The following is a 17,025-nucleotide window of genomic DNA, read 5'->3' on the forward strand; positions in this document are numbered from 1 at the left end:
TGTCCTTTTAATAAAACATTTCTGTATTTTTGTAATAATCAGATAGATAGATAGATAGATAGATAGATAGATAGATAAATAGATAGATAAATAGATAGATAGATATTACCTGGATTAACCCCTCAAGAAACCCCAGTAATAGCATCAAACAAAACATAGATAAAAGCTTAGAAACTCTTAGAGAAAAATACATTCTAGAACAATTTTTTTTACCATATACTGTATATATAGCAAATGGATTCCACTTTAAAAATAAAATCCTGTTCTGTTTTATTGAAACCACTTCAAATATTTGATCCAAAAAGCTAGAAAAATAGGTTTATACCTTTGCACAATTTGAGGGTGGCGCTGTCATAGAAAATACTTTAAATAAGTATTTGTATCATTAAACTGCATACCTAATTAGCTGCCAATAACTTACCCAGGCCACATGAAAAACACACCTATTCACAATGAGATAAGAAAATCTTTATTAACATTCTGTTATGCTCACATGAGATAAGACAATATGGGCGGGAAGTCAAGTTTTCTGCAACACGCCTTTTTCAGAATTCAAAACTATTTTGATATGACTAAAGAGAATAGTTAGAGTCGTTAACATTTGGGATAAGAGGGCAATTTTTAACTTCCATAAGAATGGATGATTTTGAAAAACTTCATGACTATTTTGAACAAGTGGCTGCACACACTGCTCCAGCAAATCCACCTATGGAAGAGAAACAGGAAAGCCCAGGTAATCCTAAAATTGCTAAGAAATATGCACAACTGTTCCTACTAGCCGATGTTGTTTTACCATAGCAGTGCTGATCTTACTAATTGCAGTTTTATGTACATAGCTTTTGTAGAAGAATAAAGATTTCTTTGCATTTCAGTACAAAAGCAAACAGGAATTAAAATGTAAATTCATATAGTCATATGAGCTGAAGGGATATACTTAGGCTTTTAATATGACAGATTAGCAGATCTAGCTGATCATTATAGCTTTACAATAAAAAAATGAAGGTACTTTAGTTTTAAGTGAGTATTTTTACTGATTAGCTGACCCCTTACTGACTGCCCGGTTATGTCACTGTATGTACTGCAGATAGGGAAAAAATGTACAGAACATTTTAGCAGAATAGATTGTGTTCATACTGGTCACAACGCCTTATCAATGAGCAAATATTAGACTGTTCCTGTAGGAAAGTGTTGTACTAGTTACTGGTGTTTAATTAATGAAAAATATTATTAAAAAACAACACACATTTATGTAAAAACGCACACAAAAAACACACATTTATGTAAAAACGCACACAAAAAACACATTTATGTAAAAATGCACACAAAAAATACACATTTATGTAAAAACGCACACAAAATACACATTTATGTAAAAATGCACACAAAAAACACATACACATTTATGTAAAAACGCACACAAAAAACACACACACATTTATGTAAAAACGCACACAAAAAACACACATTTATGTAAAAACGCACACAAAATACACATTTATGTAAAAACGCACACAAAAAACACACCCACATTTATGTAAAAACGCACACAAAAAACACACACACATTTATGTAAAAACGCACACAAAAAACACACATTTATGTAAAAACGCACACAAAATACACATTTATGTAAAAACGCACACAAAAAACACACACACATTTATGTAAAAACGCACACAAAAAACAAACACACATTTATGTAAAAACGCACACACAAAAAAACATTTATGTAAGTATATGTGTGAGCGAGAAACATTACAGCTTTTGGAACAGTATGCTGTAGGCACCCTTCATAGCTATATATTTTCTATTTTGTTTCTGTATAAACTTACAAGAAAGTATGAAAAATATTGTTAAAAAAGTCACTCTTGACAGCAAAATTGGTCCCTTCTCGATGTTTAATAATGAATCAAAAATAATTTAATAATTACTTGAGACACTAGATAGTATCTAAAATGCCCTTTATTTGAACAGCACTATAATTTCTTAGGCATAAAATGAAAAAAAAAACTTTAAAAAAAATCCCAAAAAATAAGCGTATCATGTCCGCCACACATCAATAAATGCAGACACCATATGCTGTCAGCATTTATCATTGCACCAGCAGTTCTTGTGAACTGCTGGTGCAATACCGCCCCCTGCAGATTCGCGTCCAATCTATCATGTGACAACCCAGCCAATCACAGACTCATACACGTATACACTGCAATGCTCAGTAGTAGCTGGTGCCTTACAAGTTTGCAAATAAAACGGCTGCACAATTTGATAAAGGAAATATATTGGAAAGTCTCTTAAAGCTGCATGCTCTATCTAGATTATGAAAGTTTAATTTTGACCTTAGTGTCCCTTTAATAAAAAGTTAAAAATACAACTTAGATTTCATTTTTATGAAACTTGTGCACAACTAAAATATGGCAACCAAATAATCGTGACTATGATTTACATTTCGGTTTTGTTAAAGTATTAAAGGGACAGTCAACACCAGAATTTGTGTTGTGTAAAAAGATAGATGATCCCTTTATTACCTATTCCCCAGTTTTGCATAACCAACAAAGTTATAATAATACACTTTTTACCTCTGTGATTACCTTGTATCTAAGCTTCTGCAAACTCCCCCCTTATTTCAGTTATTTTGACAGACTTGCATTTTAGCCAATCAGTGCTGACTCCTAGGTTACTTCAGATGCGTGAGCTCAATGTTATCTATATGACACACATGAACTATTGCCTTCTAGTGGTGTAAAACTGTCAAAATGCATTCAGATTAGAGGCGGCCTTCAAGGTATAAGAAATTAGCATATGAGCCTCCTAGGTTTAGTTTTCAGCTAAGAATACCAAGAGAACAAGCAAAATTGGTGATAAAAGTACATTGGAAAGCTGTTTAAAATTACATGCCATATTTAAATCATGACAGTTTATTTTGGACTTGACTGTCCCTTTAAGGATACAATTATGTAAAATGAAATTGTTAACTGTGCAAATCATGATTTATTTAAAGAGGAAATCATAGCTTTAATTTCCATACCCCCTGTTGTCCACCACTACAATTTTGTATTATATTTACATAAGTTATATTTCTCTCTACTTCGCAGTTAGATATTAACTTTTGGTTACTGTATTACATACAGAACTGCTTTTAACTTCCTTTTTGCGAATGGCACACAGAGCACAAATTTAAAGGGATAGTCTAGTCAAAATTTAACTTTCATGATTCAGATAGGGCATGCAATTTTAAACAGCTTTCCAATTTACTTTTATCATCAAATTTGCTTTGCTCACTTGGTATTCTTTGTTGAAAGCTAAACCTTGGTAGGCTCATATGCTAATTTCTATGACCTTGAAGGCCGCCTCTTAGCTCAGTGCATTTTGACAGTTTTCACATCTAGACAGCGCTAGTTCATGAGTGCCATATAGATAACATACGGCTAGATTACGAGTTTTGCGGTATGAGTGAAAAAGCAGCGTTAAGGCTCATAACGCTGCTTTTTCACTACCGCTAGTATTACGAGTCTTGCAGGTTTATGGGCACCGCACACTTTTTTGGCCTTAATGCAAATTAATTTACGCAATTTGCGTAAAGTCTTTTTTCAATGGGACTTCCACAGCGCCGGTATTACGAGTCTGCCTGGGAGGCCAAAAAGTGAGCAGTACACCCTAAAACTTCAAGATCAATACCGTAAACTGAAAGTCAGTAGTTATGAGTTTTACGCTACAACGCCGTAGCATAAAACTCATAACTAAAGTGCTAAAATTACACTAACACCCATAAACTACCTATTAACCCCTAAACCTCCGCACTCCCGCCTCGAAAACATTAGTTAAATATTATTAACCTCTAATCTGCTGTCCCTAACATCTCCACAACCTACATTACAGTTATTAACTCCTAATTTGCCGCCCCCAACGTCGCCGCCACTATACTAAAGTTATTAACCCCTAAACTTAAGTCTAACCCTAACCCTAACACCCCCTAACTTAAATATAATTAAAATAAAATCTAAATAAAACCTACTATCATTACCTAAATAATTCCTATTTAAAACTAAATACTTACCTATAAAATAAACCCTAAGCTAGCTACAAAATAACTAATAGTTACATTGTAGCTAGCTTAGGGTTTATTTTTATTTTACAGGCAAGTTTGTATTTATTTTAACTAGGTAGAATAGTTAGTAAATAATTATTAACTATTTACTAACTACCTAGCTAAAATAAATACAAATTTACTTGTAAAATAAAACCTAACCTGTCTTACACTAACACCTAACCTTACACTACAATTAAATAAATTACCTAAATTAAATACAATTACCTAAATTACGAAAACAAACAAACACTAAATTACAAAAAATAAAAAACAATTTTTTAGATATTTAAATTAATTACACCTAATCTAATATCCCTATCAAAATAAAAAAGCTCTCCCAAAATAAAAAAAAACCCTAGCCTAAACTAAACTACCAATAGCCCTTAAAAGGGCCTTTTGCGGGGCATTGCCCCAAAGAAATCAGCTCTTTCACCTGTAAAAAAAAAAAATACAAACAACCCCCCAAATAAAACCCTAACTAAAAAAACTAAGCTTCCCATTGCCCTGAAAATGGCATTTGGGCATTTGGATGGGCATTGCCCTTAAAAGGGCATTTAGCTCTTTTTCAAGTGCCCAAACCCTGACCTAAAAATAAAACCCACCCAATAAACCCTTAAAAAAACCTAACACTAACCCCCGAAGATCCACTTACAGTTTTGAAGACCGGACATCCATCGTCAATGAAGCCGGGAGAAGTCTTCATCCAAGCGGCAAGAAGTCCTCAACAAAGCCAGGAGAAGTCTTCATCCAAGCCGGCAGAAGTGGTCCTCCAGACGGGCAGAAGTCTTCATCCAGAGGACATCTTCTATCTTCATCCATCGGTCACGGAGCTGGTCCATCTTCAAGACATCCAACACGGAGCATCCTCTTCTTACGACGGCTCTTCTGGAATGAAGGTTCCTTTAAATGACTTCATCCAAGATGGCGTCCCTTCAATTCCGATTGGCTGATAGAATTCTATCAGCCAATCGGAATTGAAGGGACGCCATCTTGGATGACGTCATTTAAAGGAACCTTCATTCCAGAAGAGCCGTCGTATGAAGAGGATGCTCTGCGTCGGATGTCTTGAAGATGGCCCCCCTCCGCGCCGGATGGATGAAGATAGAAGATGCCCTCTGGATGAAGACTTCTGCCCGTCTGGAGGAACACTTCTGCCGGCTTGGATGAAGACTTCTCCAAGCTTCGTGGACTTCTTGCCGCTTGGATGAAGACTTCTCCCGGCTTCGTTGACAATGGATGTCCGGTCTTCAAAACTGTAAGTGGATCTTCGGGGGTTAGTGTTAGGTTTTTTAAGGGTTTATTGGGTGGGTTTTATTTTTAGGTTAGGGTTTGGGCCTTTGAAAAAGAGCTAAATGCCCTTTTAACGGCAATGCCCATCCAAATGCCCTTTTCAGGGCAATGGGGAGCTTAGGTTTTTTTAGTTAGGGTTTTATTTGGGGGGTTGGTTGTGTGGGTGTTGGGTTTTACTGTTGGGGGGTTGTTTGTATTTTTTTTTTACAGGTAAAAGAGCTGATTTCTTTGGGGCAATGCCCCGCAAAAGGCCCTTTTAAGGGCTATTGGTAGTTTAGTTTAGGCTAGGTTTTTTTTTATTTTGGGGGGCTTTTTTTATTTTGATAGGGCTATTAGATTAGGTGTAATTAGTTTAAATATCTGATAATTTGTTTTTTATTTTGTGTAATTTAGTGTTTGTTTTTTTGTAATATGGGTAATTGTATTTAATTTAGGTAATTTATTTAATTGTAGTGCAAGGTTAGGTGTTAGTGTAACTCAGGTTAGGTTTTATTTTACAGGTAAATTTGTATTTATTTTAGTTAGGTAGCTAGTAAATAGTTAATAACTATTTACTAACAATTCTACCTAGTTAAAATAAATACAAACTTGCCTGTGAAATAAAAATAAAACCTAAGCTAGATACAATGTAACTATTAGTTATATTGTAGCTATCTTAGGTTTTATTTTATAGGTAAGTATTTAGTTTTAAATAGGAATATTTAGTTAATAATAGTAGGTTTTATTTATATTTATTTTAATTACATTAAAGTTAGTGGGTGTTAGGGTTAGATTTAGGGTTAGGTTTAGGGGTTAATAAATTTAGTATAGTGGCGACGATGTTGGGGGCGGCAGATTAGGGGTTAATAAATGTAGGTAGGTGGTGGCGATGTTAGGGACAGCAGATTAGGGGTTAATAATATTTAACTAGTGTTTGTGATGCGGGAGTACGGCGGTTTAGGGGAAAATATGTTTATTATAGTGGCGGCGATGTTGGGGGTGGCAGATTAGGGGTTAATAAGTATAATGTAGGTGTCGACGATGTTGGGGGCAGCAGATTAGGGGTTAATAAGTGTAAGATTAGGGGTGTTTAGACTCTGGGTTTATGTTAGGGTGTTAGGTGTAAACATAAATTTTGTTTCCCCATAGGAATCAATGGGGCTGCGTTATGGAGCTTTACGCTGCTTTATTGCAGGTGTTAGACTTTTTTCAGCCGGCTCTCCCCATTGATGTCTATGGGGAAATCATGCACGAGCACGTAAAACCAGCTCACCGCGGCTTTCAGTAGTGCTGGTATTGGAGTGCGGTATGGAGCTCAATTTTGCTCTACGCTCACTTCTTGCCTTTAACGCCGGGTTTTTATAAACCTGTAATACCAGTGCTGTAGGGAAGTGAGTGGTGACAATAACTTGCAAGTTAGTACCACACCCCTCATAACGCAAAACTCGTAATCTAGCGATAGTCAGCACTGATTGGCTAAAATGCAAGTCTATCAAAAGAACTGAAATAAAGGGGCAGTGTGCAGAGGCTTAGATACAAGGTTATCACAGAGGCAAAAAGTGTATTAATATAACCATCTTGGCTATGCAGAACTGGGGAATGGGTAATAAAGGGATTATCTATCTTTTTAAAAATAAAAATTCTGGAGTAGACTGTCCCTTTAACTCTTTTTGTTTTAACCAAAAACACAAACAGATCACAGATGTAATAATATTACTGTAAGTAACACACAGTGGAGCCCTTCAATGCCAACAACACCAATAATGCAGATAGTTAACACCATATTGCCAGTAACCCACACAATGCAGGGAGCTAATCCCCATATTACCCAAAACATGGTGCAAAGGTTTAATCCAGAGCTCCTATCTATCATTAACTTTCTTTTGTGATTAAGACAGAGCATACCATTTCTATTATGACATTTGTAATTCATTTGTTATAATATTCTTTGTTGAAGAGATACCTAGGTAAGTGTCTGAAGCACTACATGGCAGGAAATAGTGCTGCCATCTAGTGTTCTTGCAAATAGACAACATTCTTGCAAAACTGCTGTCATATGTTGCTCCAGACATGTGCACTCTCCTGAGCTTACACCCCTGCTTTTCAACAAAAGATACCAAGAGAACAAAGAAAATGTATTAATAGAAGTAAGTTAGAAAGTTGTTTAAAAATGCATTATCTGTCTGAATCGCGAAAAACAAATTTTGGTTATTCTGTCTCTTTAAATGTCCCAGTTTCTCTTGTGAAACTAGGGATCACATAACCCTGATCATGAAATGCCCCAGCCCACCTATCAACCACCTGTCCACCTAACTTCCAATCCCACCCATGGAATGCCTACGACTCGCCCTTGTCTGTTATAATTTACATTTAATTTACACCCATACCACAATCTTTCCTCACATAATGTAGAAATTCCAGTCCCAGAAGCCCTCCAGGAAATGCTGGGGACCCTACCAAGGTATCACCCCATCTGCAGTAAGGCCTACAGCATGGTGTCTGGGAAAGAGTAGGATTCCTTTGTGCACTTTCTGACTGGTACTGCTTCCTTTCACTTGTCAAATGGATGTAATAAAGGTAACACCCAAAGTGACCTTATTTACCTCTACCCACAAGATATTCATTTGCTGGATGAGAGAAGTGTTGCAGCAGCTTTTCAGATGGCACAGAAAGTGATCCTTCACCTCTCGTAGAAGCCAGGGGGTTATTTACGCCAAGGAACACAGGCGTCTTGCTGTGGGCAACCTGGGGACTCAAAATTAGCTGACACAAAAATCCCCTGCCCTTGCGCAGGCTTCATGTGATTAGAGAGAACAATAATTAAAAATGATTCAAATGTTACATTGTCTATTACCACATAGGTTCAACCATGTGACGATGTGACACCTTCCAACGTACAGCTGTTATACAGCAGCAATATTATACATTATAAGAATGTATGAGCCAGATTCCGAGTAGTTGGCTAACAGTTATGTGTGAGCGATATTGGGTTTATTGCGGCTGTTTGCACGCGTCGGAAGGAGTGCTCGTATTACAAGATGAAAGTAAATGCCAATGCGTGAGCGCAAATAACGTTTTACGCTAGAATGATTACCGTGACCTCAGAGCTCTGGTTAACTGTTAAGCAAAACAAAAAAAGTGTCACAAAACACATAAAAAATACACTGAAAACTACAGTTACACTCATAATAACACTAATAAAAATGATTTAAAAAAATATTGCACTCGGGTGTTAGAAAAAAAAAGTCAGGCAAAGGGCTTTAACATAGAGATACATACATATACAGTATACTGTATGTTACGGGTAATGTCAGCTATTGGACAATCCTAGGGTAAAACTGGCATTACCCAAGCGGCTGTGGGTAAAGCCCAATGTTTGATCATAAATCCCCTCAGAGTGTGGAGTCACCACATCAAAGATATTTAGCATGCCCTGTAATTCCCCCCTTGTAAACCTCATTCCCCAAGGTTCACTTGGGGTGAATGCCAAAGGATCAGCGGGGCACATTCCTTGAACCTCCCAGTCGGAGGCAAAATAAATAGTGTAGATGGGGGAATTACAGTACATCAGGCTTTACCCACAGCCGCCTGGGTAATGTTCGTTTTACCGGATTTCTTACTTTACCTGTAACATATACAAGTCTAAATATGTATATATGTATATATATATATATATATATATATATATATATATATATATATATATATGTGTTTACATTTGTATTTATGTATTTATATGTATATTTATTTATATGTGTTTACATTTGTATTTATGTATTTATATGTATATTTATTTATACTTATAAACACATAAATACTTATGTACAGACATATAGACATGTATGTGTTTTAGAGACCTTTGCAGTTAAAGGGACACCAGAATTGTTATTGTTTATAAAGATAGATAATCCCTTTATTTACCATTCCCCAGTTTTGCATAACCAACCAACCGTTATATTAATACACTTTTTACCTCTGTGATTATCTTGTATCTAAGCCTCTGCAGACTGCCCTCTTATTTCAGTTCTTTTGACAGACTTGCATTTTAGCCAATCAGTGCTGACTCCTGGGTAATCCCACCGGCATTAGCACATTGTTATCTATATGGCACACATGAACTAATGCCCTCTAGCTGTGAAAAACTGTCAAAATGCATTCAGATAAGAGGAGGCCTTTAAGGGCTAAGAAATTAGCATATGAGCCTACCTAGGTTTAGCTTTCAACTAAGAATACCAAGAGAACAAAGCAAAATTGATGATAAAAGTCAATTGGAAAGTTATTTAAAATGACATCCCCTATCTGAATAATAAAAGTTTATTTTTGACTAGATCGTCCCTTTAAGTAGCTGAAAACATGTGAAACATATTTGATAAAGTGTTTAGCTGGAAACATGTAAAATATCTATACTATAATTGTGTTTGTAATGTTCATCGCCGTCGGCAGTTGTGCACGCATCCTCAAAGGAATATTGGCTGCGCGCGCAGCCACCTCAGTGAGAGACAGCTTTAGGAGCTCCAACTCTGAGCTGTAACATAACAGCCTCTGCTGCATATGGAGCTGGAGCACGATCGGTGCTCCGCCTTCATATGAGGCCAGATGCCTGATCATTACAAATGTTGACACTGTGTGTGTCACCGTCTGTAACGATCTTCTGCTGGTGGAGGTGTGTGGGCAAACTGACCTGGCACCTGATCCGTTAAGGGGGCGTGGACAACCGGGCATGAAGGGGGCGTGGACGATCAGATTGAAGGGGGCAGGGCCTGGGCATGACGGGGCAGAGCCAGGGCGTGACGGAGGCAAAGCTGGGCGTGACTGGGGCCGGGGCGTGGCGGGGCCGGGCGGGAGCGGCCGTGGCTGTCTGCGTGAGAGAGAGGGGGGAGAGAGAGCAAAAGAGGGAGAGAGAGAGAGCAATAGAGGGTGGAGAGAGAGCAAAAGAGAGGGGGAGACAGAGAGAGCAAAAGAAAGGGGGGAGAAAGAGAGCAAAAGAGAGGGGAGAGAGAGCAAAAGAAAGGGGGAGAGAGAGAGAGCAAAAGAGAGGGGAGAGAGAGAGAAAGTAAAAGAGAGGAGGGAGAGAGAGATCAAAAGAGAAGGGGGAGAGAGAGCAAAAGAGAGGGGACGAGAGAGAGAGAGCAAAAGAGAGGGGGAGAGAGAGAGCGCAAAAGAGAGGGGGAGAGAGAGGGTGCAAAAGAGAGGGGGAGAGAGAGAGCACAAAAGAGGAGGAGAGAAAGCACAAAAGAGAGGGGAGAGAGCGCAAAATAGAAGGCAGAGAGAGCTCAAAAGAGAGCGCAAAAGAAAGGGGGAGAGGGGCAAAAGAGAGGGGGAGAGAGCGCAAAAGAGGAGGATAGAGAGAAAGCACAAGAGAGAGCACAAAAGAAAGGGGGAGAGAGAGAGAGAGAGCGCAAAAGAGAGGGCGGAGAGAGCGCAAAAGAGAGTGCAAAAGAGAGGGGGAGAGAGAGAGCAATAGAGGGTGGAGAGAGAGAGCAAAAGAGAGGGGGAGACAGAGAGAGCAAAAGAAAGGGGGGAGAAAGAGAGCAAAAGAGAGGGGAGAGAGAGCAAAAGAAAGGGGGTGAGAGAGAGAGCAAAAGAGGGGGAGAAAAAAATAGAGGGAGGAGAGAGAGAGCAAAAGAGAGGGGAGAGAGAGAGAAAGTAAAAGAGAGGAGGGAGAGAGAGATCAAAAGAGAGGGGGGAGAGAGAGCAAAAGAGAGGGGACGAGAGAGAGAGAGAGAGAGAGAGCAAAAGAGAGGGGGAGAGAGAGGGAGCAAAAGAGAGGGGGAGAGAGAGGGTGCAAAAGAGAGGGGGAGAGAGAGGGTGCAAAAGAGAGGGGGAGAGAGAGAGCACAAAAGAGGAGGAGAGAAAGCACAAAAGAGAGGGGAGAGAGCGCAAAAGAGAAGGCAGAGAGAGCTCAAAAGAGAGCGCAAAAGAAAGGGGGAGAGGGGCAAAAGAGAGGGGGAGAGAGAGCGCAAAAGAGGAGGATAGAGAGAAAGCACAAGAGAGAGCACAAAAGAAAGGGGGAGAGAGAGAGCGCAAAAGAGAGGGCGGAGAGAGCGCAAAAGAGAGTGCAAAAGAGAGGGGGAGACAGAGAGAGCACAAAAGAGAGGGGGAGACAGAGAGAGCAAAAGAGAGGGGGGAGAAAGAGAGCAAAAGAGAGGGGAGAGAGAGCAAAAGAGAGGGGGTGAGAGAGAGAGCAAAAAAGAGGGGCGAGAGAAAAAGAGAGGGAGGAGAGAGAGAGAGCGAGCAAAAGAGAGGGAGGGGAAAGAGAAAGTAAAAGAGAGGGGGGAGAGAGCAAAAGAAATGGGGAGAGAGAGCAAAAGAGAGGGGGCGAGAGAGAGAGCAAAAGAGAGGGGGGAGAGAGAGAGCGCAAAAGAGGAGAGAGAGAGTGCAAAAGAAAAGGGGAGAGAGCGCAAAAGAGAGGGGGAGAGAGAGCGCAAAGGAGAGGGGGAGAGATAGAAATCGCAAAGGAGAGGGCGGAGAGAGAGCAAAAGAGAGGGCGGAGAGAGCGCAAAAGAGAGTGCAAAAGAGAGGGGGGAGAGAGAGAGCACAAAAAAGAGGGGGAGAGGACGCAAAAGAGAGGGGGTAGAGAGAGAGCACAAAAGAGAGGGGAGAGAGAGAGCGCAAAAGAGAGGGTGAGAGAGAGAGAGCATTCAAAAGGGAGGGGGGAGAGAGAGCAAAAGAGAGGGGGAGAGAGAGAGCAAAAGAGAGAGGGGAGAGAGAGAGCAAAAGAGAGAGGGGAGAGAGAGCAGAAGAGAGGGGGAGAGAGAGATAGAGCAAAAGAGAGGGGGAGAGAGAGAGCAAAAGAGAGGGTGAGAGAGAGAGTGCAAAAGAGAGGGAGGAGAGAGAGCAAAAGAGAGGGGAGAGAGTACAAAATAGAGGGGGAGAGAGAGCAAAAGAGAGGGTGGAGAGAGAGCAAAAGAGAAGGGGGAGATAGAGCAATAGAGAGGGGAGAGAGAGAGCAATAGAGAGGGGAGAGAGCGCAAAAGAGAGGGGGAGAGACAGCAAAAGAGAGGGGAAGAGAGAGAGAGAAAGAGAGGGGGAGAGAGAGCAAAAGAGAAGGGGAGAGAGAGCAAAAGAGAGGGGGAGAGCACAAAACAGAGGGGGAGAGAGAGAGGGGGAGAGGAAGAGCAAAAGAGAGGTGGGGGAGAGAGAGCAAAAGAGAGGGGGAAGAGAGAGAGCAAAAAGATAGGTGGGAGAGAGAGCAAAAGAGAGGGGAAAGAGAGCAAAAGAGAGGGGGAGAGAGAGAGAGCAAAAGAGAGGCGGAGAGAGAGCAAAAGAGAGGGTGAGAGAGAGAGAGAGAGAGAGAGCAAAAGAGAGGGAGGAGAGAGAGAGCAAAAGAGAGGGGAGAGCGTACAAAATAGAGAGGGAGAGAGAGCAAAAGAGAGGGTGGAGAGAGAGCAAAAGAGAAGGGGGAGGGAGAGCAAAAGAGAGGGGGAGAGAGAGAGCAAGCAAAAGAGAGGGTGAGAGAGAGAGCATGCAAAAGAGAGGGGGGAGAGAGAGCAAAAGAGAGGGGGAGAGAGAGAGCAAAAGAGAGGGAGGAGAGAGAGAGCAAAAGAGAGAGGGGAGAGAGAGCAGAAGAGAGGGGGAGAGAGAGATAGAGCAAAAGAGAGGGGGAGAGAGAGAGCAAAAGAGAGGGTGAGAGAGAGAGCGCAAAAGAGAGGGAGGAGAGAGAGCAAAAGAGAGGGGAGAGAGTACAAAATAGAGGGGGAGAGAGAGCAAAAGAGAGGGTGGAGAGAGAGCAAAAGAGAAGGGGGAGAGAGAGCAAAAGAGAGGGGGGAGAGAGAGAGCAAGCAAAAGAGAGGGTGAGAGAGAGAGCGCAAAAGAGAGGGAGGAGAGAGAGCAAAAGAGAGGGGAGAGAGTACAAAATAGAGGGGGAGAGAGAGCAAAAGAGAGGGTGGAGAGAGAGCAAAAGAGAAGGGGGAGATAGAGCAATAGAGAGGGGAGAGAGAGAGCAATAGAGAGGGGAGAGAGCGCAAAAGAGAGGGGGAGAGACAGCAAAAGAGAGGGTGGAGAGAGAGCAAAAGAGAAGGGGGAGATAGAGCAATAGAGAGGGGAGAGAGAGAGCAATAGAGAGGGGGAGAGAGAGCAAAAGAGAAGGGGAGAGAGAGAAAAAGAGAGGGGGAGAGAGAGAGAGCAAAAGAGAGGGGGAGAGAGAGCAAAAGAGAGGGTGAGAGAGAGAGAGAGAGAGCAAAAGAGAGGGAGGAGAGAGAGAGCAAAAGAGAGGGGAGAGAGTACAAAATAGAGGGGGAGAGAGAGCAAAAGAGAGGGTGGAGAGAGAGCAAAAGAGAAGGGGGAGGGAGAGCAAAAGAGAGGGGGAGAGAGAGAGCAAGCAAAAGAGAGGGTGAGAGAGCGCAAAAGAGAGGGGGAGAGAGAGCAATAGAGAGGGGAGAGAGCGCAAAAGAGAGGATGAGAGAGACAGAGCAAAAGAGAGGGGGAGAGAGCAAAAGAGAGGGGGGAGAGCAAAAGAGAGGGGGGGAGAGAGTGCAAAAGAGAGGGGAGAGAGAGCAAAAGAGAGGGAGAGAGAGAGCAAAAGAGAGGGAGGACAGAGCAAAAGAGAGGGGGGGGGAGAGAGTAAAAGAGAGGGGGGAGAGAGAGCAAAAGAGAAGGGGTGAGAGAGCAAAAGAGAGGGGAGAGAGAGCAAAAGAGAGGGGGAAAGCACAAAACAGAGGGGGAGAGCGCAAAAGAGAGGGGGAGAGAAAGAAAGCAAAAGAGGGGGGAGAAAGCAAAAGAGGGGGGAGAGAGCAAAAGAGGGGGGAGAGAGAGAGCAATAGAGAGGGGAGAGAGCGCAAAAGAGAGGGGGAGAGAGCGCAAAAGAGAGGGGAAGAGAGAGAGAAAGAGAGGGGGAGAGAGAGCAAAAGAGAAGGGGAGAGAGAGCAAAAGAGAAGGGGAGAGAGAGCAAAAGAGAGGGGGAGAGCACAAAACAGAGGGGGAGAGAGAGAGGGGGGAACGAAAGAGCGAAAGAGAGGGGGGAGAGAGAGAAAAAGAGAGGAGGAAGAGAGAGAGAGAGAGCAAAAAGAGAGGTGGGAGAGAGAGAAAGCAAAAGAGAGGGGGGGGAGAGAGCACAAAATAGAGGGGAGGAGAGAGTGCAAAAGAGAGGGGTGAGAGAGAGAGCAAAATAGAGGGGGGAGATAGCAAAAGAGAGGGAGGAGAGAGAGAGCAAAAGAGAGGGGGTAGAGAGAGAGAGAGAAAGAAAAAGAGAGGGGGGAGAAAGAGAGCAAAATAGAGGGGGAGAGAGAGCAAAAGAGGGGGAGAGAGAGAGAGCAAAAGAGAGGGGGGAGAGAGAGCACAAAAGAGAGGGGGAGAGAGAGAGCGTAAAAGAGAGGGGGAGAGAGCGCAAAAGAAAGGACAGAGAGAGAGCAAAAGAGAGCGCAAAAGAGAGGGGGAGGTGCAAAAGAGAGGGGGTAGAGAGAGCACAAAAGAGAAGGGAGAGAGAGAGTGCAAAAGAGCGGGGGGAGAGCAAAAGAGAGGGGGGGAGAGAGATCAAAAGAGAGGGTGGAGAGAGAGAGCACAAAAGAGAAGGGAGAGAGAGAGCGCAAAAGAGAGGGGGGAGAGAGCAAAAGAGAGGGGGGAGAGAGAGAGCAAAAGAGAGGGTGGAGAGAGAGAGCAAAAGAGAGGGGGAGAGAGAGAGCACAAAAGAGAGGGGAGAGAGTGCAAAAGAGAGAGTGAGAGAGTGCAAAAGAGAGGGGGAGATAGAGAGCAAAAGAGAGGGGAGAGAGAGAGAGCGAGCAAAAGAGAGGGGAGAGAGAGAGCAAAAGAGAGGGGGAGAGAGAGCAAAAGAGAGGGGGAGAGAGAGCAAAATAGAGGGGAGAGAGAGGGCAAAAGAGGGGGGAGAGGGAGCAAAAGAGAGGGGGGAGAGAGCAAGAGAGGGGGAGAGAGAGCAAGAGAGGGGGGAGAGGGAGCAAAAGAGAGGGGGGAGAGAGAGAGGAAAATAGAGGAGGGGAGAAAAAGCAAAAGAAAGGGGGGAGAAAGAGCAAAAGTGGTGGTGAAATAATCCACCTGGATGGATTCTTTCACCGCCCTGCCTTTTTTGGAATCTGCATACAGATGGATTCCAAAAATGGCAGGGTGGTGAAAGAATCCACCTGGATGCAGCGTAAGTAACAAAGGAAATCCAGCAGTAAAACAGTTCAGGGGTAAACCAATAGAATGGTCAGGAACAGGCAAGTGTCAGCAACAAAGGAAATCCAGCAGTAAAACAGTTAAGCAAGCAGGGTGGTCAGACAGTAACAATTTCAGTAACAATATGGCAATCCAGCAATATAAGAAATACAGCAGGTAAGTTCAGTAACAATATGGCAATCCAGCAATATAAGAAATACAGCACCCAGGAGCACACACAGTAGCCCCTATACTTGGGCAGTGTAGTAAGGGAAATAGAGTACTTACATAGGCGCAGATTGGCGCCAAGGAGGACACACAGGTGCAATCAGGAGCGGCATCCAGGAGAGAGAGACAGCGTGTGGCGATGATGTCATTGCTGCATGCTCTGAACCACCGCTGCATCTATGGCAACAGCCATAGCGAGCAGCGGTGCGGCGTGGCATGACATGATCTGGCCCTATGTGTTTTGTCTATATGGTGGGTTAAATACATTTCCAAATACATTTGCAATACAGAAGCAACATTGAAAGTATATTTTCCAATTGGAATAATATATGATTAATCACTTGTTAAAGTAAAAACATGAACTTTTGTATATATCTTAAAAGTTTAATTAGGTTTCTATCAGTATTCTGGCTTCTACTTATATATCCATTGTATTAAAGTTTATACATTTGCCCTATCCCCAGAAGCCATACCTAAAAAAGCCCCATAAACCCTGTTTCCCTGTTGCCATTACTTAAAGGGATAGTAAACACCTTGTGATTTTATCTTTCAAATATTTAGTTATGCATAATGAGACAACTTTGCAAGATACTTTCATAACTTTATGACTGTGACTAGCTTGTTGACTGTCGACTAAATCCCAGATTGACTTTTACAAATAAGGCAAATAATGAGTGGAGTTTGGCTATTGAAAAACAATTGCAGACTTTTTTTTTTTAGGGACTTTGCTGATATGTTATTCTTAATTACAAGATGTTTACTGTCTCTTTAATTAGCTCTTACCTTAAGTTATGTGATTCCAGTAAATATACTCTTAAAAGTATATTTAAAGTCATGAAACACTAGGATTTACCAGTGCTACAAATAAAGGGGACTTTCAGTCATGAAGTATAAAAAACTTCGTGCTGAAAGTACCTTTATTTGCAGCGAGTTTATGCTAAGTTAAGCGCCTCCGGCTGTCCACAGGAAAGGGTTTTTTTTTCAGTGAGGTGACCTTTTCACCTCTTAGCCAAAAGCCATGCGGGCAAATCTGCATTATGCTGTATGACTAGCTATTGGCAAAAAGGACGCTATTGACAAAAATACGTTTTGCAATGGGCAGGTGGGGGTGCTCAGCTCAGCAAAAACTAGTTGCAAATAAAGGAACTTTCAGCACAAAGTTTTTTATACTTCATGACTGTAGCACTGGTAAATCCGAGAGTTTCAAAAAATGCTAGGATTTACCATTACTTTAAATATCTCTTTAAGAATAAATAGAACATATTCTGCTATGTGCAGAATATTAGATTATGAAATATGCAATATTATCTTCGTATGTTGTGCTTTTAAGTAAATGCAATCGTGTTTGCGTG

General features: G+C 41.8%; 1 protein-coding gene across 1 annotated transcript in view; it reads left to right on the forward strand.

The window, feature by feature from the left end:
• Positions 1–557: 557 nt before the first annotated feature.
• Positions 558–17,025, forward strand: part of HEMGN (hemogen) — a 56,881-nt gene continuing 40,413 nt past the window's right edge. The window contains exon 1 of the mRNA XM_053702699.1: positions 558–733. Coding sequence (XP_053558674.1) covers positions 637–733 — 97 coding nt within the window. The 5' untranslated portion in view covers positions 558–636. The remainder of the gene's footprint in view (positions 734–17,025) is intronic.

This window comes from Bombina bombina, chromosome 2, assembly GCF_027579735.1.
Source record: "Bombina bombina isolate aBomBom1 chromosome 2, aBomBom1.pri, whole genome shotgun sequence".
Taxonomy (NCBI): Eukaryota; Metazoa; Chordata; class Amphibia; order Anura; family Bombinatoridae; genus Bombina; species Bombina bombina.